Raw genomic sequence first — 13472 nt, 5'->3', positions numbered from 1 at the left:
TATTTTTAGAAAATAAGTGCTGAATGGTTGCCCACATGGGCACCTCCTAATAAGTCCCCAGAATCTATGCTTCAAATACAAAACCGAACAAAAGAAGAAGAAGAAGAAACAAGAACACAAACTTATCTCTTTATGTTATCTTTTGTCTGAATTAAAAAAAAAATGGATTCTACTTCGAATGATCATCAAGAGTTGGAACAATTCGAAGCCATTGATGATCTCCTCGAAGATTTCTGGTTCTTTGATAACTTACTTGACAGAAGATCAAGGATCTTGAGGTACTGTCATTCAGATCCTTACCCTTTTACTTCTTCTTCTTCTTCAACTTGTCCCAAACCCGAATTACCGAAAATTGGAGATTCGGATTCGGAGATTAAGCTTCTAGAAGCTTCTACTGGGGGAGACTTTGTTCCGCCGCCGTGTATAGAGAAAAAAGAAGGCGGAGGCGAGCCTGAGAAGATAAATAAGGTGATGAGAAGGCAGTTCTCTGAGAAGACTAGGGTTCAAGAACGAAGAACTTACTTGCAAAAGAAGGAACCTGTAGTTCGAGAGAAGGGAATTAAAGAAGGTTCGAGGAAGAAGAACAGAACAAGAATTAGTTGTAGTAACAATAATAGTGTCCAGAGTTGCTCGATGGGAGGGAGTTTGCAGAGAACTCAGACTTTGCCTAGTTACTTAGGAAGAGAAGACGATGTAAATGAGTTTCAAGATCAAGAGATTGATGATTCAAGAATGGGATTTTTGATCCGTGAAGCCATCGCTAACTCTTCTTCTTCTTCTTCTTCTGGATTTACTCCAACGAAACAGAACATTCCAAAGGTGATGATCTCTCTTTGTTTACATTAGTCTTTTCAATTCTTGGATGATTTGATTGAATCATTGCTGTTGTTGAGACTCTGAATTTGACCAGAAAGTTTTTAAAACTTTGTATAGGTTTCATGCATTCCAAGGCATAGACCACCTAGAAACTCAAGATCAGAAGACGCTATTCAAGAATTGGTCGTCAAATCACAAAAAAGCCCAAACCGCAAAACGCTGCGTAAAACGTTAAGCAGCATCGAGACGAAAGATATTCAAATGTTGAAGGATTTTCACATTGAAACAGAGAAGAAGCAAGAAGAAGACGAAGAAAAACAGAGGAAGGTCCCATGCACCACCACTGGGAAAAACCGGTCTACAGCGGTGGTGGGACAGCCGATTCCGGTTTGGGTTCCAAAGGATTCGAGAAAAGACATGAAAGCTCAGATAAAGTTTTGGGCTCGAACCGTCGCAAGTAATGTTCGACAAGAATGCTGATATCATTCACTTTCATTAGCAAACAAATTGCTTCTACGTATAAACAAACACTCATTTCATATTCTTTGGTTCCCTTTATGTTCAAAAACATTCATCTATCATTTCACCTACAATAATAAGGAAAAATAACAATCATAATGATGAGTTTTTTTATTCGACGGAGAAACCGAACTCAAGTAATATTTTACATGAAGAAGAATGCGATAAACAATCAAGTGAAACTATATAAAATGTGGTACTTACTATTTCTGTAGTATAATGGTAACTTGGGAAGCCTCTAATTCGCGGAGAGTGTCTACGAAGAAGAGACCCTCTAAACGATAGAGAGGCTTTAGAGTGAGGATATTTGAAGAAGACATTAATGGTGAGATAAAAATCTTTCGACGGCTAAGAAAATGTTAGTGTTGCAGAGCCACCAATGTCTCTTCTCTCTCCCTTACCGTCTCCGTCCAACGCGTCTTATCTCTCCAATCCATTCGCTCTCTTCCTTTACCAGGATCCGTCCCGGTATAATCCGATTATCCGCCGTAAAAGAAATCGCCGATGTGGCGGAGGTGGAAGAAGATGGTCCAATTGAGCTTCCTACGTCGTCCACGTCTCCGTTTTCGTCTACTAACTCCATTTTCGCCACTTCCGATGATCCTACTCCTCTCCAATTGGCCACCAGTGTGCTTCTTACCGGTGCCATCACTGTCTTCCTCATCCGCTCCGTTCGACGGCGCGCTAAACGCGCCAAAGAGCTGGTAATATCTCGTTACTTAGACCCTAGACATTCTTAAGGAACAAATAACCACCGAATTTGGTCTAAATCGAATTTAACCAATGGTTTTGATCTGTTACACTTGAATTTGGGAGAATTGTGTTTGAAATTTGGGAAGGAATATGAGTGATTTGGTGTGGAATTGTAGACATTTAGATCTACTGGAGCTAAGAAATCGTTGAAAGAAGAAGCAATGGATAATCTAAAAGCGTTAAGTTCAACTCCGATAGAAGGTGGTAATTCAACTCCATCGGCGGCTCAGGCGTTTCTTGGTGCGATAGCCGCAGGAGTCATTGCTCTCATTCTTTACAAATTCACTGTTACAGTTGAATCAGGACTCAATCGTCAGACTATCTCTGATAACTTCTCGGTTCGTTTCTTCTCTCTCTCTTTTTGATCATCCATTGCTTGTGTCAAAGTTGCTGTTTCTGTCTAACTTGCTTTGGTAAAGTAACAGTACCTTGTGTTCCAAGTATCATCATGGTCTCAATAACTGTAAATGCCCATAATTGAGAAATAGCTATATTCATTATGGAGAGGACCCATTCTTGTCCATGATTTCTGAATTCATTGTGCAACTAGCTTAAGTTCATTATGCAAAGGTTCCATTCTTATCGAAACACGAAGCTGTCTAAAGATTCCCAGTTTATTCCTTCTTTTGCTAGCCCTCTTGATCATTGCTGTTTTTAAGAAGAGTCTGCCTATTCCACAGTTTCTGAATTTTATGTACTTCTATTTATTGCAGGTTAGGCAAATCACGGTAACCGTAAGGTACATTTAAGCTTTACCACTTTTCTATGTACTCATCACAAGCCATTCTCGCAAATTCTTAAGACTAAACTCTTCATTTTGATCCGCAGGACTATCATCAACGGTATATGCTATCTAGCAACATTTGTTTTCGGTCTCAACGCGTTCGGACTTCTCCTTTACTCTGGTCAATTAGCCTTCAATGAAGATTCTGCTGAAGAAAACATGAAGGCCACAACACAACCTGGAGACTCATCATCAGGTGACAACAGTGAAGTAAATAAAAGCAATGAGGATCAAAGTTCAGGTGATTGATTAGTCCGGTCTTTACTATGAAACATGTATTAATAATATCATATTCATGTAGCCAACTATGCATAAAATTGTTTTCTTCTTTTCAATTTATTGTAACTATCTATCTGTTTGTTGGGAAGCGTTAGTTGTTGTTAGTTTCGATGGGACTTCATCGACCAGAGAGTGAGACATTAGACTAACGGACAAAAAAAACGGATACAGATTTTCATGAAAAAAACATTGGCACAGTGATAGAAAATGAATTATGACTAACAAAACAAATTTACAAACAAGGACAAATAGTATTCTGAAATTACTATTACACCCAAATAGTTTCCTTTATTCCCACTCACGTCTCCTTCTTCTAGAACCCTACTCCGGCGCCGCCGACACCGACGGTTGCCGGAGGGTGTGGCTCAAGCTTCCTATTTTTCCAGAAACAAGCTTCCGGCGCTAGCTTCGACGCTGACTTCCTCGGTTCCGATTTGCAACGTGGCAGCACTGGTGGCTGTACCTTATTAGCTCCGGCTACCCTCTGTTCCCCAACCGCCGCAGCTGCCGTTATTATCGGTGGAGCTGCTGGGTATGAACACGATGACCGTGGCGGCTGTAGGTGAAGTGGTGGTCTATCGATTGACCGCCGGCGAGAGGATGCGTTGGAATCAACGGCTGTGACGATTCGCTTCTTGGGTTGATGATGATGATGATTGTCTCCGACGGCTTCTGGTGGTATCTTCTTCGCCGGAGGTCTTCCTGGTAAACATCTGACGAAATCTGTACTGCAAACCCAAGTCTCCTTAGAGACTTCCATTGAGAGCTTTGGTTCACACATCATAAGCAGCAAACAATCCGGTAACACCTTATACGGCGTCGCCGTCGTCTTCTCTTTCTCCGTTGTTTCCTCTTGTAGACTTCTTCTCATCACCACTTCCGGACTCGGGTCGGGTTCCCGGTTTCCTTGTTCGGATCTTTCCTCATTTTGAGGTATACAATCAGGAACAACCTCTTTGCTTTCTTCTACCTCCTCCGTCTCAGCCACCGCCACAACCGCTAATTCTTCCATCTCAGCAAGTTTCTCCTCTTCTTCTATAGCGTTTCTGATTTCGTCTTCAATTTTTTTCATGATCGTAGCTTCTATTTCTTCCTCAAACGAATCCAGAATTTTCGAAGCTTCTTGTTCTTCTTCAACAATCGAATCTTCCACAACTTTGACTCTTTCTTCTTCCTCTGTAGCTGGATTTGAAGGCAAAGGAGCTTCTGCTTCTGCTTCTGCTTCTGCTTCTGCAACTGCTACTGAAACTTCTTCTGTTTCCACAGTAGTCTCACCAGAGATCCATTTCTCACACAAGTCGATCCGTTTCTTATCTTCAATTTCCAGCTCAAACCTTCTTCTTCTCTCATCTTCTTCCTCCTCTGTGTATACGCCGTCGTTTAACGACAACTGTCTTTCACGAACCCGGTTAGCTAACGCCGCAACCTTAACCGGATCAGATCTACACCGCATCAACAACAAAGCATTCTTCGGCGGAGAACAAATACTCATCCGTCCAACTTCTTCTCCTCTCTCTTTCTTCTCCGTCTTCATCTCTATCTCACTTAAATCAAGCCCCTCGAAAACATGTCTCCGACGACTCCTCCGCCTATCCTCCTCAACTTCGTCTTCTCCACCAACAACAAGCTCAATCTCTCTTCTCTTCCCTCCCGAAGTCTCCTCCACCGCCACAAACCACCTCGTAAACACCGCACCACACGAATTACTTCCTCCTCCGCCGCCGCCGCAACCGTCGTTGTTACTCTCAGCTCTCCTCCCATCTCCATGACTATTCTCCGTACAGGAAGATCGACACGGGAAGAAGCAGTTGAGCTCAGACCCAAACGATCTCAACGACTCGCAGATAGTCACCGGAAGATGCACCAAACGATTCTCACTCGCTTTAAAACGACATCCACCACCACCGTCGTTTTGATCAACGGATCTCCTGAAACTATTCTCACCTCCTTTCCTTCTAGATCTAGCTCTCATCTTCTTCTTCACATGCTTCCTAGTCTTCACTCTAACTTGACCAATACACGTCACCTTCGGAGACGACGGCTCTATGTTATTATTGTTGTTGTTGTTACTATTCTCGTAGCCAGATCCAGATCTCTTCCGTCCTCCATTAGCACCAAACATGGGAGAGTTCAAAACTCCAGCTGAAGCGTTCTTCAAGCTACCGCTAGTACGGAGACGACGGCTAAGAGAAGTGGTGAGACAAGCGGAACGAGCTGGGCTATGGATGGATTTAGAAGAGAGACGCATAGAGGAAGAAGAAGAGAAACGAGATGTGAAACAAATGAATAGATCGGTTGATGAACCACTGTTGTTGTTGCTACTACTGTTAATACTTGAAGACCGGTGGGGTCTCTCAGTTTCCGCCATTTTTTTTTCTTTTTTACAGTGAGAAGAAGGAGAAGAAGAAGAAGAAGAAGAAGAAGAGTGTAGTAGTAACCATAGCCATTGGAGAGATATTGAGAGTGTAACGGAATCGAGAGACTTTTAGGGGTACCTATGATAATTTACTAAAATACCCCTGGATCTAGTTAGGGTAAGAGATTCCTTCTTCCTAAATCTATGTAATCATCTTTGACTGATCACGATTTAGTTTTGTTGCGTTTTTGAGGTAATTTGATTAGTTGTGTGAATGATATGGAAGAAGGGTGAAGTGGTAATTTAGGGGATGGTGAAAGTAATGTGGCCCATGAGAGTGAAACGAGTTAAAGAAAGGGTTCGTACGCTTCTGTGGATACACACATGTGCACACTAAAGGGAAAAGGTATTATTGGCTTTCCCAAAAACACAAACACTCAGACACGCATGTCTCTTGTGTATTTTGCATGTATTGTTTTCGTAGTCTCTTCTTTTTTTTTTAGTAGATTTTTTTCTGGTGGAAATAAATAATACAAACTTTTATTTTCCTTTGGAAAGATAAGACTTTTTGTCAAATTCAAAAGTTTTGGATATTTTTCTCGTACTCTAGCTAGATTTTATTGGACATATATGCATGTAGAGATTGGAAGGATCTTGGATGGTAATTTATGACAAGTGGGATACTTTTAGACAATATTTGAAAATTTGTGAATTTTAAAAACATTAAGCCACAACCACAATTTGCACCCATATTGTAACCAATCCTTTTGTTATCAACATATACATGTCGTGACAACTTAACCAATGAATTAGTAAGATTGAGTTCAGGTCTATTGTTTTAAAATCCTTCTTGTTGTGTTTAGGTTTGAAATGATTATCATTTTAGATAAATGGATGATATTTACTCAATAGGACCAAACATTTGGGAATTCAATTTTTCAGTATAAGCCAAACCACAAAGAACAAGCTGGAGAGAGTGAAATAAATTAATTATTTCTTATTCAAATTTTTAATCAACTCTAATTAGAGAGGACCATAGCTTTTTTCCTTTTCTTTTTCATAATGATAAAAACAGTAGACCGGAAATCTTCACATGGTTTGGACTAAATACGGTCGAAGACAGATAATAAAAGAAATTAAAGAAAAAAATACATTAAATATGAATAATAAAAGCATTATAGAACCCAAAGTTGGCACGTGATCGGAGTACCGAGAGATAGGGTAATGATTCGACATGGCCCTTGTTTTTTCTTATTAATTTTAACATTTCTTATTAGTTTTTGAGTTTTCTTCTCACTTTACATTTTCGTGTGGATGGATGCATGAAACTAAGGACGTCGTGTCGCTTTTTGTAGCACTTAAAAGGAGTCGGACCCATTCGCTAGCTTCTTTATCATTTATGTTGTTCCGAATGTGAGTATGGTGGCCAAATAGTTAGAGACATACTATTAATCTTAAATCATTCAATTAAGGAAGCCATAAAATTAAATAATCAGATACATAAACTCACTCATACACATATGTTTGACTCACATAAAGGAGATATTCGGATCAGATACATAAACCGGAACTTTAACAGAAGAATCACATAAAGGAGATAATGGGGTGAAAAATCACGCGGGTAAGAAAACGCGCGTGAGCTTCTCACTGAACCGCGAAGGCGCGAAGCAACGGTCACACTAAACAGAAAATGGAAGAAGATGGGTTGTGTGATGTGGCAGTCGTGAGAAGGAGGAGTTTGACCAGACCATTATAAGACTAACAGGACCACCCTCATATTAGCATTAACATGCTTTTAATAACTCTTTTTCTACTTTTATTTTATTTTTCAACTAGACTAATTATTTTTTCTAAATGCTAGAAAAACCATATATAGTAAATACTAAATGCATACTTTCTTCTGCTATATTAATAATTTAATTTGTTACAAAGACAACTTTCAGAAAAAATAAATAGATTTTGTAAATTATATTATACTGTTGTTACTATGACCAGAATGGTACTATAAGATGTAATAATCCCGTTTTCAACAGCAAGAACATTTGTTGTATACAAAAACAAACAATTATCCATAATAAATGCCAAATTGATTACAAAGATGGAAGGTGTCTACGTGCTTTTACTGACAATTAATATGATTGATATATAAACATGTGCTCATTGGTCCCCCAAAAATAATAAGTACGTAGATATAGTATGATCTTGCTAGAGATATTTAGAAGAAATTAAAGAACTTAAGAAGGTTTCGATTTCGTAGACTCGGCACTAACATTTAACAGAAAAAAGTGTTCAAGACTTGGAATTTAGGAAAGAAGGAGAAAGTTCTCAGTTCTCACTGACGTCGCTAGGAGTTACTATGACAGGCTGTGAAGTACACGCGCAGCAGAGTGGCGCGTAAAAAGGATTCAGTTGTTTGTTGATCTGGTAGAGGAGAGATGAGTTTGACTAGAGACCATTAAAGGACGAGAACCAGACAAAACATACATTTAATCACTTAATTAAACTGCATGTTATGCTTTTAATGACACTTCCAGACCTTTTTAAAAATTAATTAATTATTACATGTTATGATCTTTGAAACATAATTTAATCAAGTAAGAAACAGAGAATGCTATTTCTATGAGGTTGGATTTTGATTTTGTGGGATTTGTTCGATCATGTGATCAACTTTAGTTTGGTGTCACACATTTAGCAACTATAAGCATGTCTTCAATTAATTGAGGTTACATCTACGTTCTCTCATACCTTTACAGTTTTCTCACGTTAGATCTGGGGTTTAACTATATAGCAAGTAATAGTTTCAATTTTAATCAAGAAGAGTATCAGAAATGTGATTGTTATGTTTATTGTTAGTACTGGTAAGATTCCAAGTAATAGATGACAACAAAAATGATCTTTCTAAACCATTTCCATTACTTGGCTTAGTAGTTTGCAACACAGACAAAATCCAAATAAAAACGAACCCTTTGGAAAGTCTATACAGACACTTCAAGTTCTTGATCTGAATCTAAGCCTGATAGATCTCATTTACAGAAAACTCCAGACGCGAAACATTTGTTTCTCTGCGTGTAAATTCTAGAAAGAACAACTGCTAGAGAACTATGCAGGTGTTATTATTTCTACTATGTATATGTAGTTCAGAACTCTAGAACCACCTTACCCGGAATCTGTTTCTTCTCCTTGGCTTCATGAGCTGCTACAACATCGGTTATTGGAAATGTTTTTTCAACAGGTATTTTTAGCTTTCCAGCTCCAACTAAACGCTGAATCTCGGCTAGACCTTCAGGATCAGCCCTCATATACGTCCACCAATAGTCTGTTTTTATATAAGTTCATCACAGTCAGATTTTATCACATTAACCATTTCTTTCCCACTCAAAAGCTCAATGAGACAGGTCTTATTATCAGAATAGTTACTTCAAAATCAAAGAGAGAGAGAGAGAGAGTAATGCAGGATATATATATATACATCATATACCTATTCCATGAGAATACTGATATTGTATCTTTTTCTTCATCAAGAGCGATGTTGCAAGGGGAAGCCCAACCACAAAACCGTATTTATCAGTCAACGATGCAGCCTCACCCTTTAACAGATAAATTCAAAAGAGGGAAAAAATAAATCACTGTTGTTAAAACAAAATCCAAGACCAACCAAGGTCACTGCAGCTTGTAAAGCAGAAACACAAGAAATGTTATATACCTGAAGAGTCATATAGTTTCCACCCTTCCTTAAGAAGTTAATGCCTATTCTCTCCGTTTCAGGCCCACCAATAGTATCTAACACGGCATCAAATTTTCCTTTTACCGCCAACTCAATGTCCTGTACATGAAACAGATTCAGATTCAAGAATCAGAACAAGATCATAATGGCTCTACTTTGGGTGAGCAGATAAATAAACAGCTGGTGTCATTACCTCGGTTGTGTAGTCAACAGCTTGCTCGGCCCCAGCTGCAAGTATTCTGTCTTTAGTCTGACCAACACAAGAGGCTGTAACATGACACCCAGATGCTACCGCAAGCTGGATTGCAGAAAAACCTACTGCTCCTCCTCCTCCAAAGACTAATAGTCTTTGTCTGCAAATAAAAAGGATTTTAAGATTATGCTATTGAGTTCATAGTAGTTCACAAAAAACACGAAAAGCATTTGTGTGAATGTTGAAAGGTGAATTAGTATCAACTTCTTGCCACATGAATAATAGTTTCTCAAAATCATACCCTTCAGTTATCCTTGCATTACTCTTCAAAGCACGCCAAGCAGTCAAAGCTGCAAAAGGAATGGCACTTGCTTCCTACAAGAGACAGACACAAGAATAGCTGAAATCACTTAACCAAAAAACAATATAAAAAAAAAGGTAGAGAGGTTAAAGGGTATCTAGATCTTTCTACTTACCACATGTGAAATTGATGATGGCTTTTCCGTGAGTTCGTCTTCCGAAAGAATTCCATAGTCAGTATAAGTACCTCTTAACGCCGTCGGATGCAACGCACCAAAAACTTCTTGTCCTACTTTAAGTGACTTTACTGAAGTCCCAATTGCCGCAACTTCACCACTGACATCACGTCCAACTATAATAGGTAGATGCGGTTGGAATACAGAACGTCCATATCCAGCTCGTATCTGAAAACAAACACATTTCTCATCTTAACACTTGATGCCATATCAGCAAAATGATCATGAAAAAAACAATTTCACTACTCTTCAAAGTATCGAAGACAAGATTTTGATTTGAAATCTAAAGAAGTGAAGCAGCAAGCAGCAAACATTCTGGATATTATCATCAACGTGAGATTAAACTCCTAGAACATATGCAAGAGATCCAAGCTAACCGATCACGCCAATCTTAATTCCCAAATAAAGCAATCTCCGAAGATATCTAATGCCACTCATAAAATGAAATCAAAACGGATCAAGCAGATTAACACTCACTCTGCAATCAAGAGGATTAACGGAGACAGCTTTCGCCTTGACAAGAACCTCATTTGGATTCAGATTCGGCACCGGAACATTCTCCCGGAGCTCAAAAACCTCCGGACCACCAAAGCGGGGCAAAATCACAGCACGGCAACCGGTAAAGACGCTCCGAAGAGAATTTAACCTCGCCGGCCGGAAAACCAATCCAGCACCGGAATTACCGCGCAATGATCTCATCACTCGCATTTCTCCGTCGTCTAAGAAATCAATCTACTCGTCCTTTTCTTCTTCTTCTTCGTTGATGCGAGAATCTGCTTGCTTCTGTTTTTTAGGTTTTCTTGTTTACACAGAAACGGAAATTGAAGACGTGGCAGCATTTGCGTCCGCAGAGCGGCTTTGTTTACTTGACTGTACATGCAACCTCTAGAGTTTTATGTAATTAACCGGTTTACTCCAAACCGAACCGATTTGATCAGTACAGTATATGTGATGTGAGAAGTAGAGGTTTTGGTTTCTACAATGTTCAACCGTAATTGGACAAAACTGAACTCAAGAACGATTAGCTTAATTTCGGAACCTCCAAAAATGTATATTTTTTGTTTAACAATAATACATGATCTAATCTGGTATAACATTGTAATAGACGATAGTACATTTGGATGCAGCGCCTGATGCTGAGAACAATCAAAAAGAAAGGAAAAACGACCAAAACTTTTCAGCGATTCTTGGTTTTCTGTTTAGTCAGGTTTGCTCTCGCTGATTGATTCAAACAATTGGATTGTCATTGGTGGAAGCGTTGTTCCCATATTTAGCTTTCTTCTTAGGCTTACGCTTCTTTTGTTTCAGCCACATCCGTGTCTGGTCTTTCACAGTTTTCTCCCACTCTTTTCTGTTCTTTTGGTAAAGCATCATCGCAGCTCTTGCATCATCAATCTGCCATTGAAGAATAGTTATAGATTTGCAGCTCCAAAACATGAAGCTGTTTGTTTTATATTTATATGTACACACTTACAGGGCAGTGCTCTCCATTTTGAATGTCAGCCCCTAGAATTTCAGATGCGAGATGTTTCAGAGACTTTCTTGTTTTGCCCCTGTTTGGAAGATTACGAGTTTCATTAGGACTCGATTCAAAGGTTTGAAGTAACTTTGGGAAAAGAAAGTATGACAAGTATCAGATAGAGAAAGAGAGGGGTTAGAGTGTGAATACTTGAGAAAGGGCTGATATTCTCCTGTGTCCCTTATGTCCTTTTTCGGGTGAGTTAGCAGCAAAGCCTGTTACAAAGTTTATTTCTGTTAAAACTCTGAATTGATATTGTAACCAGATCCTAGATTCGTGAAACCTACAGACCTTGAGATCATTATGCAAGGCGTGTCCCACGAGAATCTTTCCCTTTATCAACTCTGCTACTTTGGTTTGAGCAACGCGGAAATCTTTGGCTGTGGTTAAAAGAAAGCTAAATTAAGATCGAAGTTCCAAACTGTTTAGTAAATGATCCAATTCATTTTGCAGCCTAAAAAGCAAGAATGTTGACAGATTCAAGAAAAAAGGTACGGAATGTTGAAAGTAAAACCAACCCTTTCTCAAATCTCGAGGTCGAATCCCGCTAATAGAAGTACGAAAGTCAACAACATGTTCCACTGGACGGACAAACTCATCATATAGAACATTTCCCCATTTATTTACCTGTCAATAAATGGTGAAATAATCAGTGACCTTCATGTAGAAGAAGAGACAGATATACACCTCAAAATATGGATAAAGAGAAAGCGATAATGAAATGACATCAACTCTTTATTCAAGCGCTCAGAACTGAAACAAACTGAAAATTTCGCCTCATGATACTTAAAAAAGAAAAACACAAAAGTTGGAAAGGCAATGTGTACCAAGGTAACTCGTCCAAGGGCACTTTTGGTTCCTTGACTGACACCAACCATTTCACAGTCCATAGCCACTTCATCTGTCAAACTACCCACAGATTGGTGAGATTTGATATACAAGATTGCACAAAGAAAGAAACATCTATTGGCAAAATCCTTTTTTCTTTTTTTGCTTAGAGCTATTTCAACATTCTTTTACTATTTAAGCTACCCAAGTCAATTCCACAACCACCAACATTCACAAAAATGAAAAGCAGAGGAGGATAGTAGCTTATAAACAAAAGTTCTATACAAGATATTATAATTCATCAACAAGAACCCTGATTTCCCAGAGCAGGAAGACACTAACAATGTAAAGCTCATGACATTGTGTATATCTGAGCTAGTTATTAGTCATCATGTAGCAATTAAAACCATTTACTAACAGAAAGTCCACAAAGCCAAATAGCAAACATGACCAACCTGGAATCGTCGTTAACCGGAGCTAAGGGATTAATCTTAGGAACATCAACCTCCGAATCGGGTCTCTCCTTTCGCTTCCCTGCAAGTTTGTTGTGTGAGTTAAGACAACTGAGAAACCAAACCAGTCTATAAACCCTAAACCCAAGCTTAAAGTTCGAATTTTTAGGTTGAATGCTACCTAATATGGAGCTGGGATTTTCTGGGTTTGAAGATTTTCGAGTGTTGCCATGAGAATCAGATTTCAGTTTCTACAAGGAAAAATAACGGGAACCAAATCAATGGCTGAACAAAAGTCTGGAAGAAAAACAGGAGAAATTAGCTAAGAGAAGAAAGAAATAGAGACTAACTTGTTGGAGGAGTGACCAATTAGGGTTTAATTGAACAGGTTTAGGAGTTATCTTCTTCTTCGGCTTTCTCTTCAGATCAGAACTCATCTTTTTTAGTTCAGCGGGCGCTTGGAAAATTTGTTGACAAGCACGAAGCTCCTTGAAGCGGCTCGAGAATCACAAGAGTAAGGTTTAAGAATTAAGACCTCCCAAAACGCTGCCGTTTCTCTAGCATCCAATAATAATAATAATACGATTTTCACCACGTTATGATTTTTGCTTTGATTATACTTTGGTATATGATAAAATATACACATGTATTAAATCATTGTTTCATAGCTTATAAAAGCTAAGATAAGATATGGTTGTATTTAGAAGAAAAAA

At 38.8% G+C, this 13472-nt stretch overlaps 6 protein-coding genes across 8 annotated transcripts; 2 read left to right on the top strand and 4 right to left on the bottom strand.

Annotated features, from left to right (window-relative positions):
• The first annotated feature begins 18 nt into the window (after nt 1–18).
• On the top strand, nt 19–1523 carry AT3G15115 (serine/arginine repetitive matrix protein). The gene is made up of 2 exons (NM_112374.3): nt 19–819; nt 934–1523. The coding sequence occupies exons 1-2, from the start codon at nt 163–165 to the stop codon at nt 1294–1296; spliced, it is 1020 nt and encodes a 339-aa protein (NP_566501.1). The 5' UTR covers nt 19–162; the 3' UTR covers nt 1297–1523.
• Nucleotides 1524–1538: 15 nt separating this feature from the next.
• AT3G15111 (uncharacterized protein) lies at nt 1539–1655 on the bottom strand (the record flags this gene model as incomplete). The annotated part of the gene is made up of 1 exon (NM_001125159.1): nt 1539–1655. The coding sequence occupies one exon, from the start codon at nt 1653–1655 to the stop codon at nt 1539–1541; it is 117 nt and encodes a 38-aa protein (NP_001118631.1).
• On the top strand, nt 1573–3237 carry AT3G15110 (uncharacterized protein). Its single transcript, NM_112373.4, has 4 exons — nt 1573–2039; nt 2205–2426; nt 2802–2827; nt 2917–3237. Exons 1-4 carry the CDS (start codon nt 1692–1694, stop codon nt 3119–3121), a joined length of 801 nt encoding a protein of 266 aa, NP_566500.1. The 5' UTR covers nt 1573–1691; the 3' UTR covers nt 3122–3237.
• Nucleotides 3238–3274: 37 nt separating this feature from the next.
• Nucleotides 3275–5735, bottom strand: HCF243 (Serine/Threonine-kinase pakA-like protein). Of its 3 annotated transcripts, none has more exons than NM_001125158.1 (2): nt 5289–5607; nt 3275–4905 (listed from the first exon to the last, which is right to left on the bottom strand). In NM_001125158.1, exon 2 carries the CDS (start codon nt 4683–4685, stop codon nt 3465–3467), a length of 1221 nt encoding a protein of 406 aa, NP_001118630.1. In that variant the 5' UTR covers nt 4686–4905; nt 5289–5607; the 3' UTR covers nt 3275–3464. The 3 variants fall into 3 exon arrangements, with proteins under 3 accessions (NP_001118630.1, NP_188128.1, NP_001078157.1); NM_001084688.1 differs by having other exon boundaries at nt 3434–5225; nt 5477–5735; NM_112372.3 differs by having other exon boundaries at nt 3423–5735.
• A 2620-nt stretch (nt 5736–8355) lies between these two features.
• Nucleotides 8356–10891, bottom strand: AT3G15090 (GroES-like zinc-binding alcohol dehydrogenase family protein). The gene is made up of 7 exons (NM_112371.6): nt 10438–10891; nt 9901–10128; nt 9726–9799; nt 9425–9584; nt 9211–9330; nt 8986–9094; nt 8356–8823 (listed from the first exon to the last, which is right to left on the bottom strand). The coding sequence occupies exons 1-7, from the start codon at nt 10666–10668 to the stop codon at nt 8645–8647; spliced, it is 1101 nt and encodes a 366-aa protein (NP_188127.1). The 5' UTR covers nt 10669–10891; the 3' UTR covers nt 8356–8644.
• Nucleotides 10892–10948: 57 nt separating this feature from the next.
• Nucleotides 10949–13299, bottom strand: AT3G15080 (Polynucleotidyl transferase, ribonuclease H-like superfamily protein). The gene is made up of 9 exons (NM_112370.4): nt 13110–13299; nt 12941–13010; nt 12763–12841; nt 12307–12388; nt 11998–12106; nt 11771–11859; nt 11630–11694; nt 11435–11513; nt 10949–11355 (listed from the first exon to the last, which is right to left on the bottom strand). Exons 1-9 carry the CDS (start codon nt 13194–13196, stop codon nt 11188–11190), a joined length of 828 nt encoding a protein of 275 aa, NP_566499.1. The 5' UTR covers nt 13197–13299; the 3' UTR covers nt 10949–11187.
• Nucleotides 13300–13472: the final 173 nt, after the last annotated feature.

Source organism: Arabidopsis thaliana, chromosome 3 (genome assembly GCF_000001735.4).
Source record: "Arabidopsis thaliana chromosome 3, partial sequence".
NCBI classification, from domain to species: Eukaryota; Viridiplantae; Streptophyta; class Magnoliopsida; order Brassicales; family Brassicaceae; genus Arabidopsis; species Arabidopsis thaliana.
This window is presented reverse-complemented; position numbering and strand designations above follow the sequence as displayed.

Bases quoted from the DNA above. Each gene is read 5' to 3' on its own strand.
- HCF243 (NM_112372.3), bottom strand. From the start codon at position 5,519: ATGGCGGAAACTGAGAGACCCCACCGGTCTTCAAGTATTAACAGTAGT.
- AT3G15090 (NM_112371.6), bottom strand. From the start codon at position 10,668: ATGCGAGTGATGAGATCATTGCGCGGTAATTCCGGTGCTGGATTGGTT. The intron at 9,331-9,424 runs GTAATGACACCA...TTTCATGTACAG, and splicing joins CTGTTGACTACACAACCGAG to GACATTGAGTTGGCGGTAAA. The intron at 9,095-9,210 runs GTATATAACATT...TATCTGTTAAAG, and splicing joins GAAACTATATGACTCTTCAG to GGTGAGGCTGCATCGTTGAC.
- AT3G15080 (NM_112370.4), bottom strand. From the start codon at position 13,196: ATGAGTTCTGATCTGAAGAGAAAGCCGAAGAAGAAGATAACTCCTAAA. The intron at 12,389-12,762 runs GTTGGTCATGTT...ATCTGTGGGTAG, and splicing joins CCGGTTAACGACGATTCCAG to TTTGACAGATGAAGTGGCTA. The intron at 12,107-12,306 runs GTACACATTGCC...ATTTATTGACAG, and splicing joins CCCTTGGACGAGTTACCTTG to GTAAATAAATGGGGAAATGT.
- AT3G15115 (NM_112374.3), top strand. From the start codon at position 163: ATGGATTCTACTTCGAATGATCATCAAGAGTTGGAACAATTCGAAGCC. The intron at 820-933 runs GTGATGATCTCT...AACTTTGTATAG, and splicing joins CGAAACAGAACATTCCAAAG to GTTTCATGCATTCCAAGGCA.
- AT3G15110 (NM_112373.4), top strand. From the start codon at position 1,692: ATGTTAGTGTTGCAGAGCCACCAATGTCTCTTCTCTCTCCCTTACCGT. The intron at 2,427-2,801 runs GTTCGTTTCTTC...TATTTATTGCAG, and splicing joins CTATCTCTGATAACTTCTCG to GTTAGGCAAATCACGGTAAC. The intron at 2,828-2,916 runs GTACATTTAAGC...TTTGATCCGCAG, and splicing joins CAAATCACGGTAACCGTAAG to GACTATCATCAACGGTATAT.